Source organism: Aspergillus fijiensis, assembly GCF_003184825.1.
Source record: "Aspergillus fijiensis CBS 313.89 unplaced genomic scaffold BO72scaffold_101, whole genome shotgun sequence".
In the NCBI taxonomy this organism is placed as follows: Eukaryota; Fungi; Ascomycota; class Eurotiomycetes; order Eurotiales; family Aspergillaceae; genus Aspergillus; species Aspergillus fijiensis.
Window position 1 is genome coordinate 21,002 of NW_024469077.1, and position 12,671 is coordinate 33,672.

Below are 12,671 nucleotides of genomic sequence, written 5' to 3' on the forward strand. Positions count from 1 at the left end.
TCCAATGAAAGATGAGGCTTGATGATGCGCTTGGGAATGAGTTAAGTGTGTTTCTCGTAGGACGAACCTGACTCCCTGAGCACTTATAAGTCTTTCGTCTCTCGGAGGACAATTACATGAGTCCATTAGTTCCAGATCAATAAGCATGCGGTAGGACGTCACTCAAATCATTGATCTACACACATTGTGTCATCAACGTCACTGTGTGAACGGGCCAGCAAGCAATGGAAAACAATGCGCTGGACGGGCCTTTCAAAAACTACATCATAGGCGCAATGCCCTAATGGCGGTGAGAAGATCATGTCTCTAGGTTATCGATGAAGAAGCAATCCCATTAGCTCACCAGCACGCGGTTGCTGAAGCGGCCAAAGTGTTGGCTAACCACAGGCACCAGAATGAGCTAGTTTTGCCTGCTCATGCTTGCCACTGCATACGTGTTGATGGCGATAGAATTTGATGACGCCTGTTCAGGAAGTATGTGCAGAGATTTGCATACTGCATCATTGCAACACAAGCCACTCGCTTCATTCTGCCTGGGCATCTCCATGTTGTGGGGGATTGGTCGAGATTAGCATATTTATCAACTTCCACGCCCCCCGTAGCACCGTTTCTGTTTCAACAAACGTCGCATTGACTAACCACGCCACAGAAACCTTATTATCCTAAACATGATCTGCCAAGAACAGCCCGCGCCCTCCGTGGACTTTGATGTGGTTATTATTGGGGCGGGACCCGCAGGGTAAGTGACAGGACTAACGGGGGTGATCTTGGGTGGCTAACAAGGCCACAGATTGATGGCGGCTGTTTGGCTGGCTCAATTGAGCATCAAGACCCTCGTGATCGAAAGGAAGTCATGTCGGACGTTGACAGGGCATGCAGACGGGCTCGAAAGTAGAACTTTGGAAATTCTGGACAGTTTTGGTCTTGCTGGTATCATCTGGAAGGAATCCAACCGGACCATGGAAGTGTGTTTATGGGTTCGTATACCTTGTCCCGCTGTGAGTCGAGAGAAGTCATAACCGCCAGGCATGCTTCTAGCACCGGGATCCTCGAGGAGTCTTATGTCGCGACAGCGTCTCGCCCAACTACAACCCGGGGCTGTCTAGATTCCAGGAAGTCACCCTTGGCCAAGGGCGGATTGAAGAACGTCTACTCGAATTTGTCAATAAATCCCCAGATGTGCAAATCAAGTGGGAGACGTCACCTCAGGAGCTCCTCATTCACCGAGATCTGGTGGATCTTCACAGGGAATTTGCTGTTGAACTCCGACTGGGCACAGATGTGAGTCTTGGGATCCCTCGCAAGCTAGGACAGGGCTGAGACCACTGAAAACCAGTCATTCGTGCGCACCAGATACCTTATCGGCTGTGATGGCGCCCACAGCTGGGTTCGCAAACAATTGGGGTTGAGCCTGGAGGGGGAGACTGCCAGCAACGACAACTGGGGCGTGCTTGACTGTATACCAACCACCGACTTTCGTCAGTTCCTCCTCTCGTACCTTTATCGGCTGCCTACGCTGACAGACCGTTGATGTTTCGTAGCTGACATTCGCAAACGGTGCATTATCAAATCCCCCACCGGCAATGTTATGATCATTCCTAGAGAAGACAATCTCGTACGCTTCTATATTCAACTCCCCGCCAGATGTGCGACTCGATTTCGAAGAGACCGCCAACCTTTGGTCCTCTTGTCGAGTCTTGGCGATGCGTTGAAGCCGTATTACCTCGTCACCTCTCACGTCGCGTGGTGTACAATATATACAGTATGTTCTGATCAACTAGTGTGGAAACATGCGAACTACGACTGACTCTGATGAAGGTTGGCCAGAGATTATGCAGGAATTTCTCGGTGCAAGATCGAATCTTTCTGTCGGGGGATGCTGTCCATACCCATTCGCCTAAGGCCGGTCAGGGAATGAACGTCAGCATGCAGGATACCTACAACTTGGGCTGGAAGCTGGCTTCGGTCTTGAAAGGCGTGGCTACACCTGCCATCCTGCGAACATACCAGGAAGAGAGGCTACCTGTCGCCGAGCGATTGATCCGTTTTGATCGCCGAATGTGCTTGGGTGTATGCTCCGGTCCGGACCATGATTCGGCCGAACGAGAAAAGCCGGCAGACTTCAAGGACAAGGCCACCGGACTTGAAGGCACCCTCTCCGAGGAGAACACGACAGCCTCAGGATTGAGTGTCACCTATCCCCCGAATCTCTTGGTGACTGGCACCCGGGACTCTCACTCGTCACCAGACAAGAACGGGGTCCTCTACTGTAGCAAGCCTCACCTGGCTGAGAACATTGTGGTTGGTCGACGTCTGCCAGATGTCCTTGTGCTCTGTCAAAGTGATTCGCAGCCATGGCATCTCCAAGAGAGACTCCCGAGCACGGGGCAATGGCACCTGCTTGTTTTCGGGGGCGACATCAGCCAGGCGTTGCAAATGCAGCGGGTGGAAGCCCTGGCGCGACAGCTCACCCGCCCCAACTCCATTCTTGCTCCGCGCTGGATGTCAGGGGCGACAACAGCCGTGGGGTCAGTAGCAGTATACTTGATCCATTCCGCCTCTAGGTTCGATGTTCAACTCACGAGCCTACCCCCAATATTTCGCCCCTACGACGATCGGAGGGGCCGTGAGTATAGGAGGGTCTTCGCCGACAACGAGGGGTTTGCGCCGGGCTGTGGCACGGCCTACTCGCTCTATGGTATCGCGCCGGAGGGCTGTGTGGTGTTATTGCGTCCTGACCAGCATTGCTCACTAGTTGTTTCATTGGAGGACTCGGATGTTCTGGAACGATTCTTTTCACTGTTTGTACCGGTGTGAACCAGTTGTACTGTACGACACGTGAGAAGCGAGCGATAATGACTCCCTGGTACAGAACTTGGCCACCGTCCACGCCGACCGTTATCAGCGCCTGCTGAGCTGGGAGCGCTACGGCACCGCCTCCGCGCAACTACACACTGCCCTGGCACCTAGACCTACGGGGGTCGGAATAAATGTTACCGATGAGATGCTTTTTGCCGCCATCCTCTTGGGTCTGTATGCATGATGCAGTTGAATGCAGAGTTGCCGACCGTAGATAAGATAAGCTTATCCGATAGTTAAGTTACAGTAAGATTCGATAAGCCTCTGGAATCTGGTCACGTGTGGCCCGGTCGCTCCCTCGGGTTTCTCGGCAGCCACAACTGATTGGTACTTTCAATCTTCCCTAGGCCATTGCTGACCCTGAGGAGTCAGGTTACTTCATACCATACACACTCGTGAGCTGCTGCTAATTGCCACTGTCAGATCGACGTGGTGGCGTAGTCGCATTCGGGAAGTTTAGTAGTCCGTAGCATCACATATATTTTGGCAAGCGGAGCATGTGTTACACCTTTTCATTGTCCCCTACCTCAACCCCAACTCCACACCCATGATGTTTAGAGTTGATATATCCTTCATGTAGTAGTCTCGACTTGCCCGCGGCTCTGCTGGCAGCCAGTGCAGCCGATAATCCAGACTGGGACGAGACTCCGTTGATGCGGGGGGTCGAGTTCAGGTTCTTCACCACCACGAATTCAACAGGCTGCAAAGGTTCATTCTTACTTAAACGCAGCGTTATATGATCCAATGCGTGCACCGTCATCACCAACCAGCCCGGCTAGCTCAATCGGCAGAGCGTGAGACTCTTAATCTCAAGGTTGCGGGTTCAACCCCCGCGTTGGGCTTTCACTTTTGCTTCTTTTTTGCATGTTACACAAAAGCTGCATAACTACTTAGTCACCGCTTCAACGGCATCATGCTTATCAGCTGCGGCGGATTTCACCATCTGCAAGGAGTTTTCGCCATGACCAATAAGACTTGGCTTCTTCCCCTCTTCCTTTCACTGACGCCAGAGCAAAGTACCATTCACAAGATGGCGTGTGACAGCCACCCGCTTGTGTAATGCTGATTCTCCAAGCCTTTCTCTTTGGCGACCGTTAACTTATATAGGTCGAGATAAGCCTTTCCCGCGGCTCGCTCCATTCACCACCACCACCCTTGAACCACCGAACAGTGCACCCCTCCTTCTGTAGAAGCATCATGGCCTCGCTTCGCAGTTGGCTGGCGATCCGACTGTGGGGATCAGAGCCCAAGACTCGCGCTCTGCTGGCCAAACTGGACATCACCTTATTGCCCTACTTCTCGTTGATTTGGTTTCTCTTTGGCGTCACCCGATCCAGCTATTCGTCCGCCTATATCAGCGGGATGAAAGAGGCCCTCGGCTTCCAGGGCAAGGAGTACAATTACATGAACACCGCCTACCTGGTGGTGTATGCGGTGTGCCAGATGCCCGGCACCAGCTTATTGACCATTGCCCGCCCCAAATACGTGTTTGTCACCGCCAATGTGACCTGGAGCGTCCTGACCTTGATCACCTACAAGATGACGCGGGCCTGGCAGGTCATCTTGCTGAATGCGATCGAAGGAGGCTTCTCGGCTATTGCCTAGTATGTCCACCATCAGGGTTGCATGAAGTTTGATGTGCTGATGCTGACCCTGGGACCAGTGTGGGAGCCCAGTTCATTCTCGGCTCGTGGTATCAGAAGTCCGAGCTCGGGATGCGGGCAGCAGTCTTCTGTGTGTTTGGCCATATCGGCACGATGGCTGGGGGATGGATCCAGGCGGGTCTGTTGACGGCACTGGCGGGCAAAGGGGGTCTGCCAGCGTGGAAATGGATCTTCATCATTGTCTCCGTGATGACCGTCCCGGTTGCACTCTTTGGTGGGTTTGGGCATCGTCACCACACGATTGACGACCGTTGAAGACTAACAAGTCGTGTTCAGGCTGGGTGTTCATTCCCGACCTGCCATCCCACCGATCCGCCTGGTATCTCACTGAGGAGCAGAAAGAACACGCGGTGACTCGACTAGGCGCCGTGCGCAAGCAATCCTGGGATGCTACAGTCTTCAAGCGTGTCTTGCTCAGCTGGCAGTTCTGGCTGTTGCCGTTCATCTTCATGCGTATGTAGCCGCTTGCCCCAGGTGTCCGTCTTCCTTCGACCACTCTGACCCCCTGATCATCGGACAGTGTACTCCCTATCGGTGCAAGAGGTGTCAAACAATGTGATGCCCTACTGGATGGCTTCAAGGGGCTACTCGACCATCCAACAGAACAACTACCCCACCGGAATCTATGCTGCCGCCATCTTTGGCACGGTACTCTACGCCATCATCTCCGACCGACTGCAGTCACGCTGGCAGGTCTCGCTCGCCATCGGCTTCACCTTCGTCATCGGCTCCTCCATTCTCGTCTCCAACCCATCCACCGACGCAGGGTACTTCGTGGCCTTCTACCTGGTCGGCACCACCTATGCTCCCCAGGCGATCTGGTACTCATGGATGGCCGACGTGACAGCCCATGACCTCCAGCTGCGGGCCATCACCACCGGGTTTATGAACTCGTTCGACTTTGCCTTTGTTACCTGGTGGCCGTTGATCTTCTTCCCGGCCACCGATGCGCCCAACTTCCACAAAGGGTATATCGCGAGTTTGGTGACGGGGGCGTTGACCCTCCCCTTTATTGGACTGATTGCCTATCTTGAGAAGCGAGACCTGGCGAGAGGAAGAATTGGCGTGACGACGGGGGAGCCTCCTCTCATCGATGCGCGGAGGACCTCGCGTGAGGGAAGCCCGAACAAGATGGGAGACGATTCTATCGTTGTGCGACCGGCTGAGGTGGAGGTATAAAGAGGATCGGCGATGCTGGATGAATTCTATGAGCTTTGCGCCCGTAGGGAGACAGAGACCTGGAATCTTTACTACGAGTGACATAAACGCAACCGGCTGAAGTTGTGCTGGGCCGATTCATTGATTATTCTCAGTACGTAGCGTAACATCGCATAACCTACAGCTTAGGAGACCCCCCCACCCCCCCTTCCAAGCTCTTATTGACCGCTGCCAACGCCCCCGTCAGATCGGCATGGAAATGCGGCATATTCACACCAATCACCATGGCGATGCGTCGTCGCGGGCGGTCAAACACAGTGCCACCCGTGTGTGGCACTGGATGCGTCGTGGTGATGGCATGCTCAATATCCGACGACAGGTCCGACTCATCCAGTGCAGCCTGCGTCGGTTTGGTTGTTGTTCGCATGCCTTGCTTATCAATCCAGCCCTTGCCACTGGCTTGAGACTCGGCATCGCTCGGTCGAAGCGCCGTCCCATCCACCGGGCCCTCATCCCACTCCGCCAGATCTACCACCCTACCCTGTGGCGACTCCGACGGCAGATGGCGTTCAAAGCCAGCAGCCACCAGGGCACGCTTCGTCCATTTGTTGTTGACATGCGCGAAATGCCACTGCACCAGATTTGGGGCGGCATACTGATCCAACTGCTTGCGGACGTCGATCAGGTTCTGGATGGCACTGATATCGACGTTGTTGACCGCAGAAAAGTCTAGAATGATGGCTCGGAGTATGGGCTGGGAGACAGACGAGTCCACCATGGTCGACCTTTCCGCATTGTTCCTCGCGCGTGGACCGGGGTCGTTCCACGGCCGGTCCCCAGGGTTAGCATAACTCGCAGGATCGGTCCGTCGGGTATGATCGAAGATGTGCTGGACGAGATGGTCGGTGTAGTGATTGGCATTGGGGTAGTTGAACCCGTCCGAGAGACGGTAGATGAACACCCCCGGCGTGGGCTGAACCAGCTGGATCGCCGGGTTGGAGCCATCCGTGTGGGAGACCGGGAGGTAGAGCGATCGTGGAGCAGATTGAGTGTAATCATTCTTCGTCAGGTCGATCGTGCTGGAGTCATCCAACAGGTGGTCTCCGATCACGGAGTGGATTTGCACCTGCCCGAGAAACTGCCCGCGCGCTTTGGCAATGCGGAAGAGTAGCACCGCCAGGGACATGCAGATCGTACAGTAGATCCCGATCTCGATGGTCGAGAAAATGATGACCACGATCCCCACCAGGCAGATGATCGCGTCCAAGGGGGCAACCTGCCAGAATCGGTAGATGGTGCTCGGGGGGGCGATCAGGTCCCCCACGGCGTGCACAATCACGGCGGACAGGGAGGATGAAGGGATAAAGAAGAACAGAGCCGGCAGGGCATAGATCGCCAGCAGAACCACCACCGCAGTGATCACACCAGCCAGAGGCGTGCGCACCCCGGCTTTAGCCTTGATGGCGGTGCGTGAAAAGGAGCCGGTGGCGGGATAGCCCCCGAGGAAGGGTCCCAGCAGGTTCGCAATCCCAATGGCGATGAACTCTTGCGACGGATCAATGGTATAGTTGTTGACGCGACCGAACGACTTGGAAATAGCAATATGCTCAATCACCAGGACGATCACCGCGGCTGGCAGCTCGTGTGCAAAGGTTCGAATGATATCCACGCTGATCTCGGGGACTCCAGCGTGCTGAAAGCCGTACGGCACCTTGCCCAGCAGCTTAAAAGCCGGGTTGTGGCGACGGTGCAGGTTGACCGCCGCACTGATCATCGTGTAGAACAAGATGACAAAGACGGTGCGGAGAGTGGAGAGGAAGAAGAAGACTTTCGCCTTGTGAGGGTATTTGCGTGAGCCGTAATTGCACGCCGACCGGATGCCATACAGCATAGCCAAGGCAGTCAGGCCCATGGCGGCGTCCATTTGGGAGGTCGGGAGATAGCGCAAGGTATCAATGATGACCTTGTATGTCGCTCCCCGAGTCGAGAAGCTGGCAGTCTCACCGAGAACAGTCTTAATCTGTCCAGCACACACGTTGATCGCAGAGCCGGTCATGAACGCTGTAATGGCCGGCAGCGGAATGAAATCGACAATAAATCCCAGACGAGTCAGTCCCAGAAAGGTGACGATGGCACCACACACAATGGCTAGAGCTCCGGCGATCGTGGTCGCCTCGATATCGGGGTATCTCTCTTGCGTGTCGATGATGATGGTCCCGACGAGAGTAGACATGACTGCCACCGGCTAAGAGAGTGGAGGGTTAGGTCGGTCAGCCGTTGGGTGTGCATGACAATTGGAAGTGAGTACTTACCCCGATGGTAATATCTTTGGAAGTCGCGAAGAACCAATAGATCAGAACCCCCATGAAGGAGGAGTAGAGTCCGTATTCCGCCGGCAGCTTAGCCAAGATGGCATAAGCCATGCCTTGAGGAATTACTACCGCACCGACAGTGATACCTGGAACCACCATCTGTCAGGCTTTCCGACTTTTGTGGTAGGCCATGAGCTGCACTTACCGGCAATCATGTCACCAATGAACCATTGCATATTATATGACCATATCCATTGCCAAAAGGGAAACATGTGGTAGAAGTAGTGGCGGACGGCCCGCCCAGAGGGCGTATGCTCTCGCACCCAGTCACCGAGGGTAGGTTCAGGCTCGAGATAGTAGTCGACATGTTCGTATGCGTCGCGCTTGTGGGAGGTAGGGGTTGGATCAGAGGGGATAAGTTCAATTCCCAGCAGTTTGGCCGCAAGACGGCCTATCTTGCTCGACATGATCCAAGGCTAGCCGGTGGACTGCACAGAGAAACACTTGGTCGGGCGGTGTTCATGATGCGGCGTGTGGTGTGGCATATAACTACGGAGTATATCGACCGGCATCCGGTAGTGGTAGCATTATGGGGCGCGATGTCATGATTTTAGCTTCTCAATGCTCATTTGGTCTGCTGGCCAGCCCTACCAGGGTCTTCGCAACCTGCTCCCAGTGCCAGGGCCTCACTCTGGCCATTCTGGGAGTAGCTCAGCGACGGGACGTCGAGTACAATTGGCTTCTCGATCTCAAATTATGTGACAGAGTGTTGTAATCTCTACGAGACCTTCCCAGCCTTTCCATGAATGGTTGCCGTAGAGGAGGATACTGTCCCGTGTTCTGGTGGCGTGTGGCGTGGGTCGTAGCAGGATGGCATTCAGTCCGCCGATGTTTTAGGTTGCTACGCCCACTCGGTGGTCAATCCAGCTCAGTGTCTCAGTACAATCAGCCTTTACATGTTCCATCTTGGCCTACTGAGGCTATATTGATGAAGCTCGTCGTATACATGCCCTGGCTGGCTCTTCAGACGCGTGAAAGGGGTGATGGGGGATAGGGCTGGGTGAGCGAGAGAGATAGATAGATAGGGCTGACCCACCCGTAGTAGGGCTGACTCCATTTCTTCCCCCTGAACCACGCAGCATCAGACCACTCACACCGTGGGCTTTGGTTGCTGCCTAAACTGGGTCGGCCTTCTGGTGAAATGGTGAAATATTGTGTTTTGACTGGACCGACGCGGCCGATCCCTACCCACACCAGAATGCTTGTAGACTAGTCAGTCGAGCTAGTCAGTCTGCTCGTCATCTTGTGCTCGACTGCGACAGCTCTGAATCATCCTTCCTCAACACTGGTATCCGGTTGCTCAAGAGTTAATCCATAACAGCAATTGTTGCACAGCCATTTAGCCATTTCACTGTCCAATACGAAAGTCCGAAGTGCATTGCCCCTGAATTCGCCCCCGGAGAAATTGGAAGGCAAAGCTACCGGGTGTGCTACAGACCCATGCTTCAGTCATGCTTCAACTCCACCAACTTTGCTGGAACTGCTACAACCAACAACACAAAGCACAACGTAACAAGATAAGCTGATTTCATTGCCTCAACTCATTACAAACAGACTAGCCGTGCTCCGGCAGAGCTACAATCGAGAGGACACAATCGACTGCTTCTTGAGATCAAACCGATCCAGATTCATGACCTTGTCCCAAGCGGCCACAAAGTCCTTGACAAATCGAGCTGGACCATCGACACTCCCATAAACCTCGGCGATCGCCCGCAGCTCGGCATGCGAGCCGAAGACCAGATCCGCGCGCGTGGCCGTCCACTTGCGCTGGCCGGTCTTGCGATCGGTGCCCTCGTACAACTCCCGACTGGCATCCGTCGCCTTCCAGGCCGTGCTCATATCCAACAGATTGACGAAGAAGTCGTTCGTCAACTGCCCCGGTCGGGAGGTGAAGACCCCGTGAGACGATCCATCGTAGTTCGCGTTCAGCACGCGCAGCCCACCGACCAGGACGGCCAGTTCCGGCGCAGACAGGCTGAGGAGATGAGCCCGGTCCACGAGGAACTGCTCCGTGCGCACGCGAGGGGTCGAGCGACCGTAGTTGCGGAAGCCATCGGCCACCGGCTCCAGATGACTGAAGGATTCGACGTCAGTCTGCTCCTGCGAGGCATCCGTCCGACCGGGGATGAAGGGGACTTGGATGTTGTGGCCAGCCTCACGAGCCGCCTGCTCGACAGCCGCACTGCCGGCCAGCACGATCAGATCGGCCAGGGAGACCTTCTTTCCGTTGGGAGCAGAGCCGTTGAACTCCTTCTGAATGGATTCCAGGGCAGTTAGGGTCTCCTGCAGCCCGGGCTGTCGGTTCACCTCCCAATCCCGCTGGGGCTGCAGGCGAATGCGGGCGCCGTTGGCACCGCCGCGCTTGTCGCTGGCCCGGAAGGTCGAGGCGGACGCCCACGCCGTCGACACCAGCTTCGACCGGTCGACGCCACTCTTCTCCAGGATGGTGCGCTTGAGGGAGGCGATGTCGTTGGCATCGATGAGAGGATGGTTGACGGCAGGGATGGGATCCTGCCAGATCAACTCCTCGGTGGGGGCCTCAGGTCCGATGTACCGAGTGCGGGGGCCCATGTCGCGGTGGAGAAGCTTGAACCAGGCGCGGGAGAAGGCATCGGCCAGCTGATCGGGGTTCTCGAGGAAGCGACGGGAGATCTTCTCGTAGGTGGGGTCATAGCGGAGGGAGAGATCGGTGGTGAGCATAGTTGGCCGGTGGCGCTTCGAGGGGTCGTAGGCGTCCGGGATAATGGCTTCGGAGTCCTTGGCCACATACTGGTGAGCCCCCGCGGGACTCTTGGTGAGCTCCCAGTCATAGCGGAACAGATACTCCAGGTAATTGTTGCTCCACTTGGTGGGAGTCTTGGTCCAGATCACCTCCAGGCCACTGGTGATGGTGTCGGGGCCTTTGCCAGACTGGTGGTTGTTCTTCCAGCCGAGACCCTGCGACTCAAGGCCGGCGCCTTCAGGCTCTGCCTCCACATTGCTGGACGGGGCTGCCCCGTGGGTCTTGCCGAAGCTGTGACCTCCGGCGATGAGAGCGACCGTCTCTTCGTCGTTCATTCCCATGCGACTGAAGGTGACGCGGATGTCCCGAGCCGCAGCCACGGGATCGGGATTGCCGTCCGGCCCTTCGGGGTTGACATAGATGAGACCCATGTGCGCCGACGCCAAGGGCTTCTCCAGGTCTCGCTTGTGAATGTCGCGATGGGGGGATTGATCGCTGTCGACCACTCCCTCAGCCGCCACCCCGGGCTTGCCATCGGAGTACCGGACATCGTTGCCCAGCCAGGTTGTCTCCCCACCCCAATAGACCGACTCATCGGCCTCGAAGGTGTCCGGGCGGCCACCCGAGAACCCAAAGGTCTTGAAGCCCATGGACTCGAGGGCGACATTGCCCGTCAGCAGCAGCAGATCGGCCCAGGAGATCTTGTCGCCGTACTTCTGCTTGATGGGCCACAGGAGCCGACGAGCCTTATCCAGACTCACGTTGTCGGGCCAGCTGTTGAGGGGGGCAAATCGCTGCTGGCCCTGCCCTCCCCCGCCACGGCCGTCGAAGACCCGATAAGTGCCAGCACTGTGCCAGGCCATGCGGATGAAGAGACCGCCGTAGTGGCCGAAGTCGGCAGGCCACCAGTCCTGGGAGTCGGTCATCAGGGCATGGAGGTCTTTCTTGAGGGCAAAGTAATCCAGGCTCTGAAAGGCAGCAGCATAGTCAAAGTCGGCCTTCAATGGGTTGGTGGTGGAGGTGTGCTGGCGGAGGATGTTGAGCTTCAGCTGCTCGGGCCACCAGTCGGTGTTACGCGTGCCCCCGCCGGCCACATTGGCGTGGGCCTTGTAGGGACACTTGGACTCGCCCATGATGGTGGTGTTAGGTTTTTTTGAGAGGGAAGGGGTTGCTCAGTCAAGAGATCTGAGGAGCAGGAGGAGGAGGAGGAGGATGTTGAAATGCAATAATGCAGTGATGATGATGATGATGATATTGATCGATCAAAATGATACTCAAGATGAAAATGAAGATGAAGATGAGAGGATGGAGGAATGGAAATCAGAAAAGAGGGGAAGAAACCCAACCCCGCACTGTATACCTGTACTTATACCCTCCCAGTGAATGCAGGCTGGGTAGGACAGCCAGGCTGGCCAAGACGGCATGAGTAATGGACAACTGCCTCGCCCTTCATTTGCTGACTGACCACAAAGGGCCAGACACGTGGTGGGGATTGGAAGCAGGAAGCGAAGCGGGGGATCATCGGCATTGACAGGTGAATAATGCTCATTTCACCACTGGTTGTCGACATCATCACTTTTCACTGGAGAGGGAATGGGCCGTCTGCTGACTTGATTTGACCCCGCAAACCATGGAAATCCCTCGGGCAAATGGCCAGCCCTAACTGGCTGATTGATGATCTGAGGGGCCACTCACTGGCTTCGTAACACCCAAGGGTCCAGACTCCCCTTGACTAATCCGTGGTTAGTCATCCGCTGAGTGAGAATCCCTGTCTAGACTGAGTGGGATCCATCAGGCAGGCATAAGGTATGTGTGCATCTGGTATCAGATCAGATCAGATCAGATCAAATATACTGAGTGGTGACTAATTACACTACTCTAGGCACATTCATGAAT

The 12,671-nt window shown here is 55.5% G+C and overlaps 4 protein-coding genes and 1 non-coding gene across 5 annotated transcripts; 3 read left to right on the forward strand and 2 right to left on the reverse strand.

The window, feature by feature from the left end:
• Nucleotides 1–643: 643 nt before the first annotated feature.
• On the forward strand, nt 644–2,817 carry BO72DRAFT_503395 (putative FAD monooxygenase; the record flags this gene model as incomplete). Its single annotated transcript, XM_040949117.1, has 6 exons — nt 644–739; nt 791–977; nt 1,039–1,281; nt 1,322–1,478; nt 1,542–1,762; nt 1,819–2,817. Exons 1-6 carry the CDS (start codon nt 669–671, stop codon nt 2,815–2,817), a joined length of 1,878 nt encoding a protein of 625 aa, XP_040795449.1. The 5' UTR covers nt 644–668.
• An 811-nt stretch (nt 2,818–3,628) lies between these two features.
• BO72DRAFT_t301 lies at nt 3,629–3,701 on the forward strand. Its single transcript has one exon. It is a non-coding gene; the product is annotated as a tRNA-Lys (tRNA).
• A 319-nt stretch (nt 3,702–4,020) lies between these two features.
• Nucleotides 4,021–5,817, forward strand: BO72DRAFT_532714 (MFS general substrate transporter). Its single transcript, XM_040950449.1, has 4 exons — nt 4,021–4,463; nt 4,523–4,737; nt 4,800–4,976; nt 5,044–5,817. Exons 1-4 carry the CDS (start codon nt 4,057–4,059, stop codon nt 5,700–5,702), a joined length of 1,458 nt encoding a protein of 485 aa, XP_040795450.1. The 5' UTR covers nt 4,021–4,056; the 3' UTR covers nt 5,703–5,817.
• A 42-nt stretch (nt 5,818–5,859) lies between these two features.
• On the reverse strand, nt 5,860–8,460 carry BO72DRAFT_392029 (SLC26/SulP family anion transporter; the record flags this gene model as incomplete). Its single annotated transcript, XM_040941884.1, has 3 exons — nt 5,860–7,926; nt 7,994–8,139; nt 8,199–8,460. The coding sequence occupies 3 exons, from the start codon at nt 8,458–8,460 to the stop codon at nt 5,860–5,862; spliced, it is 2,475 nt and encodes an 824-aa protein (XP_040795451.1).
• Nucleotides 8,461–9,466: 1,006 nt separating this feature from the next.
• Nucleotides 9,467–12,336, reverse strand: BO72DRAFT_453671 (catalase/peroxidase). The gene has a single exon (XM_040946037.1). The coding sequence runs from the start codon at nt 11,906–11,908 to the stop codon at nt 9,629–9,631; it is 2,280 nt and encodes a 759-aa protein (XP_040795452.1). The 5' UTR covers nt 11,909–12,336; the 3' UTR covers nt 9,467–9,628.
• Nucleotides 12,337–12,671: the final 335 nt, after the last annotated feature.

Excerpts from the sequence above, each read along its gene's own strand:
- BO72DRAFT_532714 (XM_040950449.1), top strand. The coding sequence starts at position 4,057 with ATGGCCTCGCTTCGCAGTTGGCTGGCGATCCGACTGTGGGGATCAGAG. Across the intron at positions 4,738-4,799 it reads CGTCCCGGTTGCACTCTTTG|GCTGGGTGTTCATTCCCGAC; the intron begins GTGGGTTTGGGC and ends AGTCGTGTTCAG. Across the intron at positions 4,977-5,043 it reads GTTGCCGTTCATCTTCATGC|TGTACTCCCTATCGGTGCAA; the intron begins GTATGTAGCCGC and ends ATCATCGGACAG.
- BO72DRAFT_453671 (XM_040946037.1), bottom strand. The coding sequence starts at position 11,908 with ATGGGCGAGTCCAAGTGTCCCTACAAGGCCCACGCCAATGTGGCCGGC.